This window comes from Coptis chinensis, chromosome 6 (genome assembly GCF_015680905.1).
Source record: "Coptis chinensis isolate HL-2020 chromosome 6, ASM1568090v1, whole genome shotgun sequence".
Classification (NCBI taxonomy): Eukaryota; Viridiplantae; Streptophyta; class Magnoliopsida; order Ranunculales; family Ranunculaceae; genus Coptis; species Coptis chinensis.
Genome location: NC_141461.1, coordinates 84,828,228 through 84,850,856, shown reverse-complemented (window position 1 = coordinate 84,850,856; position 22,629 = coordinate 84,828,228). Strand labels below are relative to the sequence as shown.

Sequence of the window (22,629 nt, the reverse complement as noted above, 5' to 3'; positions counted from 1 at the left end):
CGATTCATCATTTACTCTACTATTACAGATATACAGTATTCCGGGCCAATTAGATTTTGATCAAACAGGTTTTCACTTTCCACCATTGACATCAGTGGCATTTATCCATCGCTACAGCCATTCCATCAATTCACACCATCCATAGACTGAGGTCAATTTTTTGCAAAGAGCAGCTATCGTAAACTAAAGAAGATTTTTACTGAGTTTCATGCCATCATAATTTCATATTAGCCGAACTCAGTTTTTTTTTCTACCAAACTCAGTGAATTGACTCAGTCAAGACGAATTAGACCAGTCAATATATCCTGACAGTCTTAAAAATTTTATCTTCATTTCTCATTTTCTCTGCAACAAAAAAAGACACTCAAAACTTCTTCCCCTCATTTTAGACTTGATGATTTCCAACTTTTTGAAATTCTCATTATAATATTAAAGATGGATTCTTTCACACTCACTACAACTTATACCCGTTTTTTCCCACTTAAAAAACCAAACTTTTCTTTCATTTCATCAAGGCCCAGTACTAGTTTTTTAGTCCTTGCTTCAAAAGATGAACCAAAACTTGACAAATGGGACCAAATGGAACTCAAGTTTGGTCGTATGCTTGGTGAAGATCCTAAGTTAACTCTAGCTAAGGTAATATATGTCCCAGTTTCACTTTTTATTGCTAGTTTGGTACTGTTAAATTTACATTTGGTTGCAATTCGAGTGTATGAGTTCTTAAGGCTTGAATGAGTGAAATGAGGATGGAAAATTTGTGGGTCGAGGTTGTTTTTAGTGTGTAGAGGGCAAATTTGTATATGGGTGTTTTGCATTTGATAGTACTGTTATACAAAAATAAATACCAAATACTTCTTATAGATTGGAATTTTACAAATAATACACTAAAATTTCTCAATTCTTTGTTATTGACATTGATCACAATAGATATAAATGTGGATACAAATCACAATGCATATGAATTTGCATGCTTTCAAACCTATGTGCATTATTAAAATCAATGTTTATATTAATAGAAAAACATTTATGTCATTTGGGGAAGAATGAGATTGCTAAGGTTGATTGATTTGGAGAAGAAGAAAGTGGAGAAAGAAGTAGAGAGAAATGAGGGTTCAGGGTATAAGGGTGGGGGCTTTTAGGTTGTCATTTTACAATCTATAAGACTTATAGAATTGAAATAGATGCAATTTTGGGTCTTACAAGATATTTCTAGTAGAATTTTGGGGCCATTTGTTTTTCCCTTTTATAAGACATAAAACTCTTATAACCTCTTATAAGAGGTGGACCACTGATTTTGGGCATTTTTTTTGTTTGTTTTTTGCTTCTTATAAGAAACATTCTACTATAAATATCTTATAAGAGACTCTAATTTTTATAAAACCCAAAATTGCATCTACTTCATTTTTATAAGTTTTATAGATTATAAAATGACACAAACACCCCAACCCATTCCTAACCCTCATTTATCTCTTCTTCTTTCTCCACTCTTCTTCCCCCAATCGCTCAACCCTAGCAACCATCCTTCCTCCCTATTGCTCCACCACCGTGTTGACACCACTCTTCTTCCCCAAATCACTCCTAGCAACCCCATCTTTTCCTAATGACATAAATGTTTTTCCACTAATTATATATAAATTGATTGTAATACTGCATATTTATTTGAAAGTATGTACATTTATATGCGTTATGAGCAATATGAAGAATTTGCATGCACATTTTTATGTATCGTAATCAATGTGAACAAGAAGAATTGAGAAATTTATAACGAACAAGAATGATAGTGTTTGTAATAACCAATCTATAAGAAGTTGTGTATTAGGTTTTTCTTTTTTTTCAAGTGCTTATAAGAGATGCTTAAGATGAAAAGCAAACCAATTTTATAAGACATCTTATAAGACCCTCTTATAACTGTGTGTTATATGATGAAAAAGTCATAATGGGTGTTGTATTGAGTCTGCCTTATTCGCGATAGGTAGGATTTTGATTTTGAATGTATTTTGTGGTTTGTGTTATATCAGGTAATGTGTAAAAGGTAATAGAAAATAATCAGATCCTAATGTTTTGTTTCTCGAAGTTGATAGATTATAGGAAGAAAAAATTGATATTGTATTCCAAGTTTTATTTTATTTTATTTTATTTTTTGTCGTGGAAGCAAGAACAATAGATATACTATGTATAAAAATACCCAAAAGTAGGGTTTAATGAATAAAAACGAATTTCATAAATTCAATCTAATAATAAATCAAGTCTAATCATCTCTTGTTTACAATGGTAGTTGTAAACAATCAATGAAACCTAAATAGAAACCAAACTCTATTCATAAATCCTAATTAGAAGCTAGAAATAGAACCGTCTCAATACCGTCTCAATAAGCCAATCTAACGCTCACTCTTCAAAAAGGTAAACTCCAAAACCCCTTTTTCTTCTCGAGTTTTCTTTAAAAAAAAAAAAGTTTTAATAAAGTTTTAAACGGGAGATTTTCAAAATCTCGCGATAAATACGTTTTTTAAGTTTAAAACGCGATATTTAGAAAAACTCAGGTTTTAAACTGATACAAGACGTCTTACCAATTTAACGAGTTTTAAACGCGTTTTTTTGAATAAAATGCCGAACTTGGTGACAATGCGACCAGAAAGGAGTTCATCTTTTTCCCGTCAAACATCTATTCCTAGTTTCTCTTTTGCTTGCTGTCTTCCTCGTCTCCCTTACTGCTTGACGGTGAGGTAGATGATTATTTTGTGGTTCGGAATCATCACTTTGTTGTTGTTGACGAACTTGAAGTGGTGAGTGAGGAAGTTTATCACCACCTCTTTGTTGATAGTAGATTTGAGTTTCCAAGGCCTTGCCTTGAAAAGGATTAATGGGAGGAAGATGACGCCGATCTTTCCGAAAAGGAGATGATGGGGTCGAATTTGATTCCTCTCAAAGTTGAAGAAGTGAGAAACTTGACGAATTTTCTGAGTTAGCATCGGGATTGGATTCTTGGGCAGGTAATTTGTCTTCTGCATCATCTTTTGCATATCCAAGATTGCGTCTTCTACTCGATTCAACCTTGTATTAACTCCCACGACCTCATTCTTGATTTGCCATAGCAAAATAACCAAGAAAGTTGCTGAACTCTGATACCAATTTGATGCATCTTTGTCGCGGAAGCAAAAACAATAGATACAATGTATAAAAATACCCAAAACTAGGGTTTAATGAATTAAAACGAATTTCATAAATTCAATCTAATAATAAATCAAGTCTAATCATCTCTTGTTTACAATGGTATTTATAAACAATCAATGAAACCTCAATAGAAACCAAACTCTATTCCTAAATCCTAATTAGAAGCTACTAATAATCAAAATAGAAACTAAGCTAAAAAGAAACAACTAGTCTAAATAATAGAAATATGTAAGCATGTGTATTGCACATGCTAATCATCATGTGTCCTCATCAATCAAATACTTTAGTAGATCTCCCAAACTATGATTAACAACCTCGGTTTGCCCATCAGTTTGTGGGTAAAAAGCTGTAGAAAATTGGAGCTTACTTTTAAAAAGCTTCCATAATGTTTTCCAAAAGTAGCTAGTAAACTTGACATCTCTGTCAGAAGTGATAAGTGCGAAGTAAACTATGCAAACACACTATCTCACGAAAGTATAAATGAGCAACTTGTGTAGCATCTGTAGTACGTGTGCAAGGAATGAAATGAGCCATCTTGGAGATACGATCCACAACCACAAAAATGGAATCCTTGCCATGCGTAGAACGAGGTAAGCCCAACACAAAGTCCATGGACACATCAACCCAAGGTTCATAAGGAATTGGAGTATACAAACCAGCATTAGTGTGCTTACCTTTCGCTGTCTGGCACACATAACAACGCTCAATAAGCCTGTTAATATCTCTATGCATAGTAGGCCAAAAGTACTCTCTGATAGAGGCAATGGTCTTTATGATCCCAAAGTGACCACTCACCCCCCATCATGCATTTCAGTCATAATCTGATCACGGAGGGAAGAAATAGGAATGCAAAGTTGTGAACCCCGAAATATGAAACCATCATGGAGGAAAAACTCACCAGATATACCATGATGTATCAAACAATCGGCATGGATCGGACCAAAATAGGCATCCTGGGAATATAAGTCACGTAACTCATCAAAGCCAAACAAAGATGTACGGAGAGTAACCAAGAGATGAGAACGATGACTCAAAGCATCAGCAACTCGATTATCCTTTCCAGCCTGAAACTGTAAGTGGAAAGTATACTTCTGTAAAAAGGAGTTCCACTTAATATGTCTAGCACTGACACCTTTTTGGGTGTTAGGATGGTGAAGAGCTTCATGGTCAGACTTGATGATAAACTCATGATGAATAAGATAATAATGTCAATGTCGTGCAGCTTATACAACTGCATAGTACTCCAAGTCATGTAGAATAATTCAATTTAGCACCAGTAAGTTTCTCACTATAGAAAGCAATTGGCATACCATTTTGGTGTAAAACAGCACCAATGCCATGCTTACAAGCATCACATGTCACCTCAAAGAGTTGGGTTAAATCTGGCAAGGCTAAAACAGGAGTAGAAGTCATCTTCTTCTAAATTTAGTCAAATGTGACATTAGCTTCAGTAGTCCATTTGAAAACTTTCTCACTTGTCAAAGCAGTAAGAGGAGTCATAATACTGCTGAAATTATGAATGAACCTCCTAGAGAAAGAAGTTAGCCCATGAAAACTACGTACCTAAGTCACTGTAGTAGGAATAGGCCACTCAATAATAGCTTGGACTTTGGAGTCGTCTACATGAATACCATTAGCCGAAACTACAAAACCCAAGAAGACCACAGAGTCAACCATGAAAGAACATTTCTTAAGCTGCAAATAAAGTTTTTCAGTACGCAAAAAAACACCCAAAAGAAGCTCAATATGTTGTAGATGTTCAGACTCAGAAGAATTGTATATCATAATATCATCAAAGTAGACAACACAAAACTTGTTCAAATAAGGACTCAAAACTTGAGTCATAAGACGCATGAAAGTAAAAGGAGCATTAGAAAGACCGAAAGACATGACCAACCACTCATATAAACCATCCTTCATTTTAAAGGCAGTTTTCCATTCATCTCCAAGGAGGATCCGAATATGATGAAATCCAGATCTCAAATCAAGCTTGGAAAACACCTTAGCACCATGTAAGGAATCTAGCATATCCTCAAGGCGTGGAATAGGAGAACGATATTTCACAGTAATCTTGTTAATAGCCCTGTTATCAACACACATCCTCCAACTCCCATCTTTCTTAGGAGTGAGTAAAGCTGGCACAACACAAGGGGACATACTCTGCGAACGAATCACTTAGCCAATAACTCATAAACTTGCCTCTGTAATTCGGCATGCTCAAAAAGAGCCATGGGGTAATGGGGCAAATTAGGAAGAGGTGCCCCAGGAATTAAATCAATTGCCCCATGCTAGATGTCACGCAATGGAGACAATCCTCCCTCAGTAGGCTCATTACAGACATTAGAAAAGGAGTCTAATAATGGTTGTAACACATGTGGGATAGTAGTAAGACATGAAACAAATGATTTAATAATTGCAACAAACATACCACAGTCAAGCCCTGCTGCTAGAAAATTTGGCTTCACTGGTGGGTGTGGATAAGAGATAGGCCACACTGAAGCCAATGGTGTTAAAACAATCATCTCACCATGAGAAGTGAATGTATAAGTGTTATCGCGCCCATTATGAAGGGCAATGAGATCATATTGTCATGGTCGACCAAGTAGCAAATGGCAAGCATCCATAGGCGCAACTGAACACTATACTTCATCTGTGTATGTAGGACCGATAGAGAAAGGAACCAAGCATCGGCGAGTAACTTTGACTGTAGCACCATCCTGTAAGCAAGAAAGGGTATAAGGTTCAAGGTGTGGTTCATCCTTGAGTTTCAATTTGTCCACCATATCTGTAGAGAATATTGTCACCAGAACCACTATCAATGATAACATTACACAACTTGCCATTTGATGTGCAACGTGTACGGAAAATATTATGATGAAGCCATAACATAGGATCCTGCTTAACAACTTGAGTGATTAAAGAACGGCGAACAATCAACATGGGACAACTGGAATCTGCGGGAGTTAATCTCAGTGGGTTCTGCCTCAAGAAGAGTGAGATGCTCCTCATCCTGTGTTAAACCAACACGCTTGCGTTTAGGGCAGTCGCTGCGAACATGTCCAATCTCCTTGCACTCATAGCATGTAGCTAGGAGGGGGTGGTTTGGAAGAAGAGGCAACAAGAGTGGCACTAGCAGTAGCGGAATGAGAAGAGTGGAGCAATTCTTTAGCTTTAAGAGCATATTTAATGGCGTCAGACATATCATAAATATCCTTGAAAGCTAATTCCTCTCGAATAGAGTTTCGTAAACCATTCAAATATCTCCCAACTTTTTGATCCATGAGATAAGTCAGCTCGTGTACACAACAAAAGAAACTCCTCAGTATATGCAGTCACAGTCTGAAGTCTTTGTTTTAAGTTCTGAAGACGCATGAACAAATCCCTTTCAAAATAGTCATAAGAAATAAATTATTTCTTTAACTCACGGTGCATCTTGTTCCATGTAGTAATTTTGTGACGGCCTGCTTGTTCACGAGTTAATTGTAATTCATCCCACCAAACAAAATAACCCGTTACTTTAGTAGCCACCAATTTAACACACTTGGGATCCGTCATGTTCTTATAATCAAAGACTTTCTCAATCTTATTCAACCAATCCACAAAACCATCGGGCTTTAATTTGCCATCAAATTCAGGCACATCTAAACGTATATTACCCATTTGAGTCTTCTCCAAAATTCGCAAAAGACGATTAATATCAAAATTACCTGCATTATTTTGCCAAATGTGGTGTTGCCCGCACCTTTGGTTTTGATTATTGCAGTTACCGTGACGCGGTGGAGAAGGACTAGATGAAGAATCCGGAGGATCTTGCGGATCAAAATTAGGGGCGTTACGGCTTGGTTGGCCGCGATTTCTTTGCAGTGTACTTAGTAGAGAATCAGATGAATCATGGCCTTGTGCTGGACTATGGTTGGGACGTGGTGCTAGTGGTATGGATTGTTATTAAAAACATGGGCTTGACCTGCTGGCAATGTTGTCAACTCTTTAATCGAAACGGGAATCGTTTTCCATTTTTACCAAATCGTAAATCGTATCGAGTCGTAAATCGTAAGATTCAAGCCATATTATATATAGGGGTTGTAAATTTTTTACATATATGAATATACCATAAAAAAACTACTAATCACTTATTTTTTCTTATTTGCACAGCACTTTAAGAGTTAGAGAATAGTTCTTCCATCATTCACAATGGATATAGGCACATAGAGACCATTCCATCAAATCATCAACAACAAAGATAGTTTATTTCAACAAAGAGAATTTATGTGTTATTGAAACTAGTGTTGTAATGCTATTGAAGCCAAAAGAATATATCGTTGTAATGAAATTAGATTCTCCAAAGATCTTTTCAATTACTTCTTCTCAATGATATAGCAAACTTTTATCACCAAGTCTCACAAAAGACAACAAAACAAGAGTTTGAGAAGACAATCTCTACCATAGACATAGAGTATTTTCTTTTTAAAACCACAAAAATATACTACTAAGTTAGACTTAAATAACTACAAGTCATAACACACTCAAAATTCTAAAAGACACTAATCATCAATTCCCAATTTATATATTCTTCAATCATCATCCATGCTAGACACATCCTCCTTGCTTTCGACTCCATCATAATCTTCACTTGCGTCTTCTTTCTCCTTTTCAACTTCTTGGACTTTCCCCTTTCCTTTATTTTTCAACCTTAAATCTCTCGGCCCTATAAAAAGATTGGAAATGTTTAATTACTTAAAAGAACATTATAAGAAAAACATAAATAGGAAATTTTACACTTTTTTACCTCTCTTTTTCTTCTTTGAACTTTCCCCAACCTCAAAGCATTCATGCACATCCATCCATGAATTATCGGTAGGAAGACATGGTGTTTCCTTTTCTGTGATCCATTCATCATCCGATTCCATATCCTCCAAAGAGATTGGATCATAAAAGTCTCCATTCTCAACTCGTCTCTTGCCTAGCTTCCAATTGAAGATTGTACTTTACATACACCAAGTTACTAAGTCTTTGTTGCTCCAATCGATTTCTCTTCTTCGAATGAACCTAAAAATGTACAAAACCATTATGAGACATAGAGACTAAAAGATAGCTAAATGCCTATTGAAACACTTAATAAGTTTGGCTCTGACTTACATGATTAAAGACACTCCAATTTCTTTCACAACCGGTGGCACTACAAGTACAACTCAAAATGTGAATGGCTAAAGTTTGAAGTTCCGAGCAACTCCCTCCATAAGTGTCCCACCACAATGCCGGTTGCTTCTTATCCCTCAATTGAATAGCCATGGCACTACCAAACAAGCCTTCTGCATTGTGAAACTTCTCAAGTTGTCTATCTACCTTCAATCTCATTTGAGGTGTTGGGCACATAATTTCAGTGCATTAGATGAGACCTTTTTTAACTTCATGGTCGGTTAGAAAGGTAGGTGAATAATGAAATCTAAAAAAAAAAGTATGCAACAAAATCCAAATAAGTGTTAACATAAGAAAAAACATTACCTTGTGCATTAAAACAATTATAAGTTAAGTAGTTAACTTACGTTGGATTAAGATAATATGCCGCCGCATGGAGAGGCCTATGCAATTGATAGTTCCACCTCTTTAGAACAATTTCCAAAACATCATAACATTTACTTGCTACTCCCTTGAAGTTGCTCAAAATCTTTTCTCTTGCTTTGTCCATTGCCTCATAAATGTAACCCATGGCCGGCTTGGCATCCCCATCAACTAGTCTCAATATTTTCACTAAGGGAAGCACACATTTGAGGCAATACTTGATGGCATCCCAAAAACGAGCAGCCGCTAGAACTATTTGTTGGACATCACAACCAAGAGAACCTTTCTTGGAAAGAAGACTATCTTGCCATTCTTGACATGTAAACAATTGTTTTAATCCCTTCTTGCAAGTATGGATGCTTCTCAAAGTCAAGTAATTAGTTGTAAACCTTGTAACTCCGGGTCTAAGCAACTCTCTTCCTTTTGTACACTTCCTCATCTTGTTTAGAACCCATCCATGCCTATATATGAACACCGTTATTTTCCTTGCTTTTGAGATAGTATTAACATGTGTAGGCAACTCACCAATATCTTGAAGCATTAAGTTCAAGCGATGGGCGGCACATGGGTTCCAAAATATTGTCTTCCTCTTTTCCATCAACATTGCACCCGCACTAACATAAGCCGAAACACCATCGGTTACCACTTGTAAAACATTCTCTTCTCCAATTTCTTCAATAACACCATCTAAAAGCTCAAAAAGATAATCCCCACTATGAGTCTCATCCGAGGTGTCAATGAACTTAAGAAAGAAAGTCCCTTTGGGACTATTGACAAGAAAGTTTGTGATTGATCGATTCTTTCCATCGGTCCACCCATCCGACATAATGGTACACCCTTTTAGATTTCATTCCTTCTTGTACTTTCCCATCAAGTCCACTTTATTTCTTTTCACTTCTCTCAGTAAGAATGTTGTCCTCACCTCATGGTAATCATGGTAACTAGGTGGCTTAAATCCATTCCCAAACTTAGCAACATTTTGCAACATTTTGATAAAATAGTGTTTCTTGACCAAATGGAATGGAAGAGCATTAGCATACAACATCCTAGCTACATCCACACAAAGATCATCTCTATCTTGCTTCTTCCAAATAGAATTCAAGGTAGTTATAGTACCACTTGATTTCTTTCTTGATGGTTGAAACCTTTGAGCAAAAGCATCTAAAGCAAGTTTCCTTTTCTCACCTACAAGTTCCGCACCCCCTTCTTCATCTCCACCATCATACTCATCACCTAACAATTGCTTTTTCCTCTTATTTTCCTCTTAACAACTTAAAGAAAAACTCTTTTACACCACTTTCAACTTTAGCACATGCAACAACATTTTCATGAGTAGAAGCTAAATGATGTTTAATTCTAAAAACACCTCTAGAGTACTCTTTCCCACAATAGTTGCACTTAAGTTTTGCCTTTTTCCCATCACCCACCTTAGTGCAATGTTTCCATGTAACATCATCTTGGATTTCTTTCTTTTTCTTAGCCATGTTCAAATAGAAAACTAAAGTAGTAAAGAAAGATAGTAGGAAAAGAAATTTTGAACTTCACCTTAAGATAAATGTTGAAAGCTTTGGAGTATAAGAAAGTAGAAACCCTAAGAGAAATCCCCAAATCTCCATTCCACACTTATAATACTCTAAAAAGTATTATATATGTGTGGAATGGAGACATAATGGTCGAAATTTCTGAAAAAAGATTGAAATTTGGTCAATGTTGTAGAATCGTAACTCGTATCTTAAACCGTAGAGGTTAAGAGTCAGATTAAATCTTAAACCGTATCGTAAATCGTAAGATTTTTTTCCCCAAGCATTTTAGACTTCAAAAAATATATGTATGATTATAAACCTATATATGAATGAAGTTTATGTGAATGTTTCAATGATTTCCAAATTTACTTAAAGTAAATAACACAAAATGACTCCAAATCCAAATTTAAATCCAAGAACATACTAGACCACATGACTCCATCAATCATTGCATAAGGTTTACAATTGGTAAAATAAAAATTCCAGATTATTATATTGAATTATTGATCTTGACTTGAATTTCAATTCGCTAAGTATCTCGGATAGTGGAATAGAATTGTATTAATTTCCGATTAAAATTTTATAGTTACGTCAAATTTGCATCAAGAATATATACATTCCATACAATGATATAATTTATGTAAAAATTTTTTATAATTACAACAAATTTCGTTAACGAAAATATTTCTATATATAAACTTTGCAACAAATTTTGATACTTCCACGTTTATTCTAAAAAGCTAAATTTATTCTAACTCAATAAGCAAAAATAAAAAATAAAAAATAAAAAATGTGGCCTCCAAAATGTGGCTAGTTGGTTTGCCACTTTGCCCACAAAAACAAACAAAAAAAAAGCATCAAGACGTGTCTGAGTTTGCCCCACAACCCATAACTTTCTATAGTCAAAAGTCAAAAGTAAACAGCAAAAAAAATCCACTATAGTCAATGTGTTTGACCCACCCTAACTTTCTTCTCTTTTTTCTATAAGACCCACCCTAACTTAAGACATCAAAAATTGATGTCCCATCTACCCACAGAAAATAATTTCCTAAACATGATTTCCTTTTTTCTCCATCAGGTTCTTCAGATTCAAAACTTGCACCGCCCCCATCAATGGAAAACCTAAAGAAAAAATGAAATCATAGTTATAAATTAAAGTAAAGTTATGTAAGTAACGACAAATTAGATCTCTTGCATCTCTTATTCTCTACTTGGATTTTTTCTCCTTAATTTTTTTGTTGAAGTTCCAAATAAATTTTTTGTATATAGACCGGAAGATTTAAGATTTAACTCGCGATTTGCGAGTTTTAGACAAATCGCATGAGATTTATGCCGGTTTGCATAATTTCCAGTTTTGCCAATGATTTAACTCGATTTCTATACGGTTCGAATCAACTCACGGTTTTGACCGGTTTCTACAACACTGAATTTGATTGAAAACCCTAAACCCTAATTTTCGAATTGAATATGAGCCTAAGTTATATATGGACCTGACCCAAGTCTTATTAGGTTGGGTTGGACCTAACACAGGTCCATATAACCTATATAACCCTTCGTCAACAAAAGAAAAAAAAAAAATTTGAGGAGGAGAGTTCAGACGTAATCAAAAAAAAAGAAAAGAAAGGAGAATAAAAGAAAGAGAAGAATTAGAAATGTACGAAACCTTACATATTAAGTTCTCTGATTTCTTTCTATCTTCCCTTTTATTTTTTCTTCCTTTCTTGATCTGTTCCTGATTACCTGTTGTTGTTTTTTTGAATCGAAGGAATCGTTATTATTTCCGATTCCTACGAATTTGCGATTTGAATCCCCATTTTTTACTGATTCCTGTCATCAACGATTTACTAGTACTTTTATGATTTATTGAGTTACGACTCGAGTCATACGATTCAAGTCGAGAATCATACGACTTTGATAACACTGCCTGCTGGCCCATAAGTATTTTGTTTTTAGGCCTGATGGGGAAGTGCATGACCAAGCATTGTCACCAAGTACGGTACGGGTTTAAAACGTTGTACTTGAAAAAAATTTAGTTCGTGTTTTAAATGGAACGTCTCGGAAAAAAAATGGAAAAAAAGGCGTAAAAAAACGTGGGGCATAAAAAACGGGTTTAATACGTATAATACGTAAAAAAAACGGTAAAAATTGATGATAAAGAATACGATAGATAAGGAGTTTGATTTTTTATAAAAGTGGAAAAGAGAATAAGCACAACAAATACAAATAATAATAATACAAATGAATGAAAATTCAAATGCGTATTAATTATTCATCCTAATACTAGAAGTTTTAGATTCAGTACTAAAACACGACCCTAAATAAGATACTACTAATTACCAACCATAATGGCATAATCAAGTACGACAAATAGAAGTATTAATAGTCCAAAACAAAATAGAATTGTCTCAATAAGCCAGTCTAACACCCACTCTTCAAAAAGGTAAACTCCAAAACCCCTTTTTATACTCGCGTTTTCTTTTAGAAAAAAAATATATATAAAAAAATAAAATAAATAAAGTTTTAAATGGGAGATTTTCAAAATCTTGCAATAAATACGTTTTTTAAGTTTAAAATGCGATATTTTGAAAAACTCGGGTTTTAAACTGATGCAAGACGTCTTACCAATTTAACGGGTTTTAAACGCATTTTTTTTTAATAAAATGCCGAACTTGGTGACAATGCGACCAGGAAGGAGTTCATCTTTTTCCCGTCGAACATCTCTTCCTAGTTTCTCTTCTGCTTGCTGTCTTCCTCGTCTCTTTGTTGTTGTTGACGAACTCGAAGTGGTGAATGAGGAAGTTTATCACCACCTCTTTGTTGATAGTAGATCTGAGTTTCCAAGGCCTTGCCTTGAAAAGGATTAATGGGAGGAAGATGACGCCGATCTTTCCGAATAGGAGATGATGGGATCGAATTTGATTCCTCTCTACTATGAGTGTCCACTTGCTGCTGTTTGGGGTTTTGAGTAGCACCCAACTCTGTGTTGTTAGACTACGAAGTGGAAGCTTAAGAGTTATTGCGCGTGGGTGCATGATGGCGACGACGTGAGAGTTGAGGAAGTTAGGAACTTGACAAATTTTCTGAGTCAGCATCAGGATTGGATTCTTGGGCAGCCTGCTTAACGTCAATTGCTGTTCCTTTTCCTTTCTGATTCTGCATCATCTGTTGCATATCCAAGATTGCGTCTTCTACTCGATTCAACCTTGTATTAACTCCCACGACCTCGTTCTTGATTTGCCATAGCAAAATAACCAAGAAAGTTGCTGAACTCTGATACCAATTTGATGTATCTTTGTCACGGAAGCAAAAACAATAGATACAATGTACCCAAAACTAGGGTTTAATGAATAAAAACGAATTTCATAAATTTAATCTAATAATAAATCAAGTCTGATCATCTCTTGTTTACAATGGTATTTATAAACAATCAATGAAACCTAAATAGAAACCAAACTCTATTCCTAAATCCTAATTAGAAGCTACTAATAATTGAAATAGAAACCAAGCTAAAAAGAAACAACTAATCTAAATAATAGAAATATGTAAGCATGTGTGTTGCACATGCTAATCATCATGTGTCCTCACATCATTTTTGTTTGTGGACTTATCACTAGATAGCGGGTAGAAAAGCAAACCCTGATGTCTCCTATCTAGAAATCGAGAAGGCGTTTAACAAGAAAAACTTTCAAATTGGTGAATTCGTAGAAGAATTTCAAGGAAGACCGTCTTCTAAAAGTGGCTTGAATTTGGTGCGGCCAGTTCCAAAGAAAGGAGTCAAGTTTGAAGTGGATGATAATGATAACAAGCCATATGAGTCTCAGAAGAACAAGGCCAGACCATCCTCAGCAGGACATGCAATGGACGGTATTACAAAAGGAAGCAGCATTCCAAATGTTATTCTGCGGAAACCTTCTGCTGCATTTCCAGAAGATGACATTAAGGTGAAGAAATCTTCAAGGCTGACAATTAAACCGAATTTGTCATTGAGAATGAGCAAGGGAGAAACCAAGGACAATTTCAGTGACATCACATTGTTAAAAAAACCTGAACCATCGAGACTAGTGATTGATGCTGATCAAGATAAGGTGAATCTTGACGATTCTGAAGTTTCAAGTTTTGATTTGAGCAACATGGCTAGAAATGATTCTCTTGAACCTCTGGGAACTAGCAACAAATCGTTTTCGGAAGGGTCTAAAATAGAAGTCAAATCCACTGTAGGTAATGAATCCAATTTGATTAGTTCATTCTGTACTCAGTGATATGGAGACTAATTTTTCAAGAATTGCAGCCACTTGAGCAGAGTGACTTCGAACTTGATGGAAAGGAAGCTTCCATAACTCAATCAGAAGTGGAACTTCTGGGCAAACCGCCAAGGTATTATAGTTCTGTTTTATGCTTTTTAATTGCTTTCTTCATTTTTGTTTGTGACCATTTGATGATGTTTTCTTGTTACAGATTGGACCTGTCTTTAAAAGACAATTCCAGTCCTGTCAAAGAAGAAGCAACTAACTTGATTAGTGAATTCGAACTTGATGAAAAAGAAGCTTCTGTCACTCAACCAGAAGTTGAACTGCAAGGAAAACCGCCACGGTATTATAGTCTCTTTTTTTTCATATTTTTTAATTGCTTTCTTCATTCTTGTTTGTGATCCGTTGCTGATGTTTATGTTTTCTCAGATTGGACCAGTCCTTAAAAGATACATCTAGTCCTGTCAAAGAAGAAGCAACTAACTTGGGCAATGTTCATGCTGAGATAGAGGATTTTATCTCAGCAGTACCTCTCCAGGTGCGTCCCAGCTTCTGCATCTCTTATTGACTTTTATATTACCCAAGTGAGATGCACTATATTTAATCTCTGTGCAGGATTTTAAAAACCATGTATTCTACAGTATTCTTGATGCATTGTGATTAAGACTTCACTGTGTAGGATAATTAGCTTACTCTCATCAGGTTGCATTTGTACAGTTAGAGTCTAAGTACATTGGGAATTCTGTAGGAACGTGAAGATGCTGATTGGTCAAGGGCAGAATATATCTCTAATACTGGAGGAAGGGAAGAAGTGGAGTTGATCAGCTGTAGCACCAGAGGTTTTGTTGTATGTATCCTTCTTTTGATTTGGTCGATTTGGTCAAATGTCAGTCATTCAAAAACTGTCATGCATGTCATTTATGAGAGTTTTCATTTTGTGTGTTCTAGGCATCTTTTGGCTCTTTGATTGGGTTTTTACCTTACCGAAATCTTGGAGCTAAGTGGAAATTCTTAGCTTTTGAGTCATGGCTGAGAAAGAAAGGCTTAGACCCATCGATGTACCGGCAAAATTTAGGCATTGTTGGAGCTTATGAATCTCTAGACAAAAATCGTCCTCTGGATGCAAATCTTACAGCAGAAAAAGTTGAGGGAAAGCTGTCTCCAAACATGAACTTAGAGGATCTTCTTGAGATATACGACCAAGAGAAGATAAAGTTCTTGTCATCCTTTGTTGGTCTGGTACACAGACATGATCTTATTTCAGAATCTCTTCAATTTTGTTAGAATCACTGTCTTAGTCTGATATTTTTCCATCTTGCAGAGAATCAAAGTGAATATTGTATTAGCTGATAGAAAATCTAGGAAGCTGATGTTCTCTGGAAAGCCAAAAGAAAAAGAAGAATTGGTTCAAAAGAAAAGAAGTCTAATGGTGAGTGAACGCCTGCTGGCTCCTGTTGTGTCTGCACTGTCTTATCCATAAAATAGCGATTTGTTTTCTTAATAAGTTTTGGCAGAGTAAATAAGCAGCTACTGTTTAAAGTTGTTTGCATGTGTACAAGAAAATAAATACTTAAAAAGTAAAACGAGTAAATTTTTTTTTTACCAATCTGCTGTGCAGCTGTAAATTTTTTTTTGGCAGAGTAAAAAAATGTTGTTCTAGTAATCCAAAGCTGCAACTCCACTTGAAAGCTAAATGTTTTTTTTTAACATTAACTTTTGTTTTGGAAGGCATTTGGGGTTGCAGCTTTGCTGTACATTGTAAGATAGGCTTCTTACTATGCATTATTGAATGTATGATATTAGAGTAGAAGCTACCTTAAAGACACATCGGCCATATTGAATTTTTGATTTTTCTAATGTCCCGTTATTGTCGAGTATTTATGTGCTTGTATATGTGAATGCCTTGTGGATTTAAGATTAGAGAAGGTGACCGTCCCTCATTGTTTGAGGGATTATTTTTAGCCTACGATCACTACAAGATGATTTTAGTGAATAGGATAAATTAACGTGAGAATTGAGCCTTCCAGTTGACAAGGATAGAATTAATGGTGTCTACAATGTTATCAGTTTTTTTTTTTTGGGTTCATTGCAGTTCAGTATAAAATTGGTCTTTGGGATGACACTGATAGTGAATAGCATTACTATCACTTTTCTTGGGTGGACTAGGATTTACTATATAACATGAACACTCCATTCGTCTAGGAATTTTGCTTTTAGAGAGTTTTGTGCCCCATGTTTTAGTCTGATTTCTACACCCTTCAAGAGACTTTGCGTATCAGTTTTATTTGGTCTGTTGTGTATCAGTTTTGTTAGGTCTGTGTGTTGGAAACTTCTCACCGTTGTTTTAAGCAATGACACGTGCCAGTGTCATTGTTTCCAAGGAAAATTTTGAAGTAATAAATAAATACAGAAAAATGGGATAACATTGTTTTAGCAGGACATATTTTCTTTTAAGGTTGTCAATTGACAATTGTATTGTTCAGTTGATTGGACTCTGTCATTTGGAAATAATGTGTTGGATGAGTACATGAATGTAGTTAAACTATTATTCAACTTTATAATAAAGCAAGTTGATGTAACTATGTAAGTGGGTACGATATGATTGATGATTCCAGGATATCTACGGCCGCAAGTATGTGATTTAACAAGAATATGGTTAAGTTATGATTCAACTCTACAGTAAAGTAAATCGATGTAAGTGGGTGCTATATGATTGATGATTTCAGTAGGATGCTAGGGAACATATGTGATTATCAATTTACAAAATACAAACATAGTTTTGGAACTATTTGTAATTTTACTAGTAAAAGGCAGAAATCATATGCCTACTGAATCCTCAGACCACAGTAACACCTAGTGGCTATATGCACATTTTCGTTTATGCGGTAACACCTACTGGATCTATAATTTCCCTAATTACCATATTTTGGATCAAATAAATTAGATTACATTGAGATGAACCGGAAATTTTAGTTGGTTTGTAATTTTCCTATTGAGTCTGGCTATCCAAGGAAATTTTCCTATTTGAGTCTGGCTATCCAAGGAAAATTTGTAGACAAAGAAAGGGGTGGGCTCACGAAAAAGTTGGATCCTATTGCAGCGGTAACCATCTTGGTTTCATAATGGGACCTTGTGTTTTAGATTTTTCTATTTTCTTTTTGGTATTGATACCGGTTGATGTAGTATGTAGATATCTTGAGCTGGACAACATCTCACGGCAGATTGGTAAGATAGGGAAAGCCTTAATGTCTATTGGAAGGAAACTCCAACTAGGCTTTTTATAGTTCTTGATAGAATTGTGGGTTTCCAGATGAACATCGTATAACATTAAATTTGCTAGAAACTAAAATAATGTGAACTGATACAAACATCATGCGGCATAACAGATTGTGGGGATGATAATTGAGGAGTGAGTACAAAATCATGAAGTGTAGGTCTAAGGATGATATGCTCCCGAACTGTGGGAGGACAGTTGGGTAGCGGTACCCTTTGCCCCAGACTTTGCTGGGCATTTGTGATTACTAAGGTCAGTCCCTTACAAAGGCTTCTGAGTTTCTGAATGTGCTGGCAAATCGCCTGTAATTGATCCCCAATTCCTAATAATAGAAAAATCATTAGTCAGAAGTCTCATTTCGAAATTGTTTTTGTGTGCTTCCACCAGTAATGTTACGTCATAAACAACAACTCTCAATGCCACATTGGTTGTCATCAGCTTCTTATGTACTATTGTTCATGAGCTCCTAACTAATGGTGCAGGCTAAGCTTAATGTTGGGGATGTAATGAAATGTTGCATCAAGAAAATCACATACTTTGGTATATTTGTTGAGGTACTTCAATTCTGTTTATATGTCTCATAATACTGTTTTGTCGTTTTTTTCTTTTGTTCAAACCATATCCCTTAATCAAATTTTAACCCAAATAATATATGAAGGTCGAAGGTGTTCCTGCTCTGATTCATCAGTCAGAAGTCTCATGGGATGCTACTTTGGATCCTTCATCATTTTTCAAAATTGGTCAGGTATAAAAACTTTCTTACCTATTTGGTGAATGTTTGATAACCAGAGGTAATTTTATTTGATTTTTTTTTTTGTCTGCTTAACTGTGCGGTGCTTTAACATCTGTATGTATTTAGAATTCTATTGAACTAGGTTTGTTGATAATTAACTATACACTGTAGCGCATGCATGTTGCTGCTGGTTGTGCCTTTTGGTTTTATTTTTGTGTCTTTCTTGATAGGATTATCTCACATCTCATTATTCTCTTCCCAAGCATTTCTAATCTTGAGAAAATCACTTTGGTTTCAGATAGTTGAGGCAAAAGTTCACCAATTGGATTTTGCACTCGACCGCATTATGCTGTCATTGAAGGAGATAATGGTAGGGTATATATAAAGTTGGATTCTCGTTTTCCTTATTTCCTGATTTTCATCCCACATCAAGAGTGTGTTCTGTTCACCTGTTGTTGTTAATGATAAGAGTATTTTCTTGGCAGCCAGATCCATTGATTGAAGCCTTGGAATCTGTTGTTGGCGACAGTAATTCGTTGGATAGGAGACTTGAAGCAGCACAGGCAGATATTGAGGTTCTTGACTCTGTGCTTTTAATAGGAACAGTGTATTTATCATGGTAATCCTTGTTTAGAGAGATTACTAGAAGAAGTTGAAAAGATTAAACCAGTATGAAGCTAAGTAGCCAAAGCGTAGAACTGATCCTAAGCAGTGTGTGAATTACCCACGTTACAGAAAAAGGATTGCCCACGTTTTTGCCTGGGAAGCGCTAAACTGCGGATTTAGTGCGTGGTCCTTGACCTATATTGACAAATTAGGTTGCTCAGGTATGAAGTTATATGCAGTCAATGACCCACCTAGGCTCACCCCAAGCATCTCACGCCTTGTGTCACCTAGCCCCTTGACTCACCTCCAGTGCCCCTGCACCTTTAACTGCATAAATTTTATTTAATTTGCAGACTAAAGCTAGAGCTGATCCAGGAAACTACCCAAGCTAGCCAATTGTGCATGCTGAAGTTAGTTGCAAACATCTAATTGTTGCCAATATTCCGCACGTTCTTAGAAATTTTATAAATTTAAATCTCCTGTTGACACAACACATGATTGGTCCTTGCTCCTATACAGTTTTATCTTGTCAAACTTTATCGTACTTTGATTTGATTTGAGGGAAATGTGCATCTGAAGGTGTTATAGTAACTTTGAAAGACTAGTTCATGATATTCAATGCCATTCTCTTCCAACCGAGATTCTCGTTGACCCCTAGTGTATATGCAATGGATATGAACTTCCAGTTTTCTTTGTGTTTTGGCTAACTTGGCATATATCACTGTCATAACATGAAATTGGGCAGTGGGCTGACGTGGAATCACTTATTAAGGAACTGGAGGATATTGAAGGTGTGCAATCTGTATCAAAAGGCCGCTTTTTCTTGAGCCCTGGTCTAGCTCCTACTTTTCAGGTGTGTGGAATTCAGTGGCAAATTTGTTAAAAAAGATTTATTGAAAAAGACTAAAGAGGATTGGGTCATGACCTCCTTACGAATGAGCCTAAGAAATGACCTCCCACGAGGTATCATAGTTCCCTCTCCTTACGAACGAGCCTAGGCTGCTTCTTTGGTAGCACCACCGACTTGACTCTAAAGTGCTAGCTCAAATATATTATAATTTCCTTGGCCTAAGTTTTGTGCCCTGGATCTTAATTAAAGTATGGATGTAGAATTACTGGGTAATAGAAACTCCCCATGTCTAGTCCCCGGCAAAGCATGTGAGGAGAGAGATCACGCTCAATCCTTCACTCACACAATTTCCATGTGGACAGTGAGTAGATTAACACATGGTAGTATCCCTACAAGGTGTATCCAACACGCGCACCCACATGGTAGTATGATGTGGTTCAGTACAGTAATACCATGTGTGAATTATTGAAATGAAGATTATAAAGGTTTCCTTCACCCCTGTAACCATCTATAAAGCTTTATTTATGTTTCTATTCATCATCGTCAAACCAAAATTTGGAATTTTTTGTAACAGGTTTATATGGCTTCCATGTTTCAAAACCAGTACAAGCTTCTTGCTCGATCGGGAAACAAAGTCCAGGAGGTATGAATATCAAAAGCTGTTAAAAATACTTATTAACTGAAACTGACTTTATTGCAATCGTCAAACCAGATTCAAAATCCAGTAGGAAAGCAGATCCAGTAGGAGTTAGGGCCAAATGTGTAATTTATTAGTAACAGACAAATATATGCTACTCTATAATGCGGCTACTGTGTTTCAACTCCACATTACTTTTATTCTTCTTCCAAGGCCAAGTAGTCAAATAATATTGTTATCCAATATACAATCAAATTCCAGTGATGCAAAGATCTCTGCTCAAAATTCAGTGTTCCGAAAATACCCATTCGACTCTAGTGAAAGAGTAGGTTACATCACCTCTACAGGTGTAAGTTGCTTTGCAGAACCTTTTCATATATTTAACATTGATCTTGGGAGTCCTATATTAGATTGATGGTACGTTACACTTTTGGCGTACCTTTCGGGATGACAAGTGTGGGGATCTGGATGACAGACTAACAAGTACCTTACCATGTGTAAGACGTAACTTACTGTAGCTGTAGGTGAGATCCTAGCACCTTATAAAGTCGTGTACACTTAACCAATTTGATGTTTAAGTAAATTAACCCGTAATTTTATACTAACACAGTTTGAGTATATACACACTTGTGTGCATAGTGCCAGATAAGTAATTTTACAAGCAGAAGGCAGTACCATCTCACCTATTAGATTATTAGTTCCCTTTAGACCGCTATGGTGTGTAAGCTTTGGTTTAGGTTGACAAGGCTCCTTGCTTCCTGACACGGTCCCAGCAGAAACAGATTTGCAGCAGAACCTAGCTTAGATTTGCTTACGTACGATTTGCAGCAGAACCTAGCTTAGATTTGCTTACGTACATTTAAGTTTTAAGTGCTTATGAACAAAAATATGCCCTCCCCTCTTGGGATAAATAAAGCTCAAGGATGTGATGTTCATCTTATTGGTGCTAGTCAAGGCCGAAAATTTTGAATATATTGGAGATATATATTACAATATCAGTGGTCTGGTAGTGCTGTGATGTTGGTATTTCTGATATTTATTCGCCAATATTTCTGATTTTCCAACTTTTATTTCTTTTCATTTCTTGCCTTGGCCTCCATATATTTTGACATATTGGCTCTATGTATCCGAAAATCAGGGCTCCGATATATCAGTCTATCTGGATTTTCTGCCCTTGTGCTGTTCACTTCATGGAACTCATATCACCCCTTGACTTCGTCATAAGCAGTGGGACTGAGGGGATTGTAACGATAATGTCATTCCCTTGATTCTGCAAGTCCACTGAATATGCTAAAGATGAGCCACTATTATTGGTTCATCGATGTGATTCTTGTGTAGGAACAAGTCCTAGGGTTGTACATAATACTTTTACTAATATGAACATCAAATGCAATTCACAGAATTTTTTGTGGTTTAAAGAGATTAGCTTTAGTATAAGCTAACTAGCAAAAAAGGGGTTGCTGGCTATATGTTCAGTATGTGTAGCTATACTTTCAGAAGAATACGAGATCAGAAAAGAGATATGATAGTCAACTATAGAAACGCATTCTAGTGATCCTGGTTTTGGGCATTTATATTATTATTACACAATTAATTTGGTGTTCCATTTCTGCTTTTGAAAAAAGTACCTTCATCTTTTGCAGGTCATAGTGCAAGCGTCACTCGATAAAGAAGAGATGAAAGCTGCCATTCTAGCATGTACAAATAGGGTCGAATAAATGTTTTACTACCGAGTTTGATACCAATGTTGATATTTTTTATTTTTTGGGCATATGCATACTTTTTGTTGTTCTTATGTATGAGTCAATTTTGTATAATCGTCTCAAAAGCATAGGTGACAAGAGGCAGTACAGATGATCTTAACAGTGATCGTGATAGGAGAAAACTGTAGTACCCGCATCACTATGCATTGCCATGTTTCGTTTACAGGAATATGAATTTGTATTGATTATTGAAACATAAAAAATAAAAGGTAGTACAAATTCTTTCAGTGAACAGTGAACGCCCAGCAGAGCTATGAAATTCTAGT

At 35.9% G+C, this 22,629-nt stretch overlaps 2 protein-coding genes across 5 annotated transcripts; one reads left to right on the top strand and one right to left on the bottom strand.

Annotated features, from left to right (window-relative positions):
* Positions 1 to 326: 326 nt before the first annotated feature.
* LOC147494992 (Nucleic acid-binding, OB-fold-like protein) lies at positions 327 to 22,590 on the top strand. Of its 4 annotated transcripts, none has more exons than XM_086569483.1 (15): positions 329 to 636; positions 13,868 to 14,467; positions 14,542 to 14,627; positions 14,709 to 14,843; positions 14,930 to 15,038; positions 15,249 to 15,347; positions 15,449 to 15,739; positions 15,822 to 15,929; positions 18,257 to 18,328; positions 18,433 to 18,519; positions 18,806 to 18,877; positions 18,993 to 19,082; positions 19,886 to 19,966; positions 20,538 to 20,606; positions 22,244 to 22,590. In XM_086569483.1, the coding sequence occupies exons 1-15, from the start codon at positions 436 to 438 to the stop codon at positions 22,316 to 22,318; spliced, it is 2,175 nt and encodes a 724-aa protein (XP_086425609.1). In that variant the 5' UTR covers positions 329 to 435; the 3' UTR covers positions 22,319 to 22,590. The 4 variants fall into 4 exon arrangements, with proteins under 4 accessions (XP_086425611.1, XP_086425610.1, XP_086425609.1 ...); XM_086569482.1 differs by having other exon boundaries at positions 330 to 636; positions 19,859 to 19,966; XM_086569484.1 differs by lacking the exon at positions 19,886 to 19,966 and having other exon boundaries at positions 328 to 636.
* On the bottom strand, positions 8,037 to 11,038 carry LOC147494993 (uncharacterized). The gene is made up of 3 exons (XM_086565296.1): positions 8,715 to 11,038; positions 8,308 to 8,557; positions 8,037 to 8,217 (listed from the first exon to the last, which is right to left on the bottom strand). Exons 1-3 carry the CDS (start codon positions 9,554 to 9,556, stop codon positions 8,116 to 8,118), a joined length of 1,194 nt encoding a protein of 397 aa, XP_086421422.1. The 5' UTR covers positions 9,557 to 11,038; the 3' UTR covers positions 8,037 to 8,115.
* Positions 22,591 to 22,629: the final 39 nt, after the last annotated feature.

Excerpts from the sequence above, each read along its gene's own strand:
- LOC147494992 (XM_086569482.1), top strand. The coding sequence starts at position 436 with ATGGATTCTTTCACACTCACTACAACTTATACCCGTTTTTTCCCACTT. Across the intron at positions 15,740-15,821 it reads TGTCATCCTTTGTTGGTCTG|AGAATCAAAGTGAATATTGT; the intron begins GTACACAGACAT and ends TCCATCTTGCAG. Across the intron at positions 19,083-19,858 it reads CAGCACAGGCAGATATTGAG|TGGGCTGACGTGGAATCACT; the intron begins GTTCTTGACTCT and ends GAAATTGGGCAG.
- LOC147494993 (XM_086565296.1), bottom strand. The coding sequence starts at position 9,556 with ATGTCGGATGGGTGGACCGATGGAAAGAATCGATCAATCACAAACTTT. Across the intron at positions 8,558-8,714 it reads GCATATTATCTTAATCCAAC|ATGCACTGAAATTATGTGCC; the intron begins GTAAGTTAACTA and ends AGGTCTCATCTA. Across the intron at positions 8,218-8,307 it reads ATTGGAGTGTCTTTAATCAT|GTTCATTCGAAGAAGAGAAA; the intron begins GTAAGTCAGAGC and ends GTACATTTTTAG.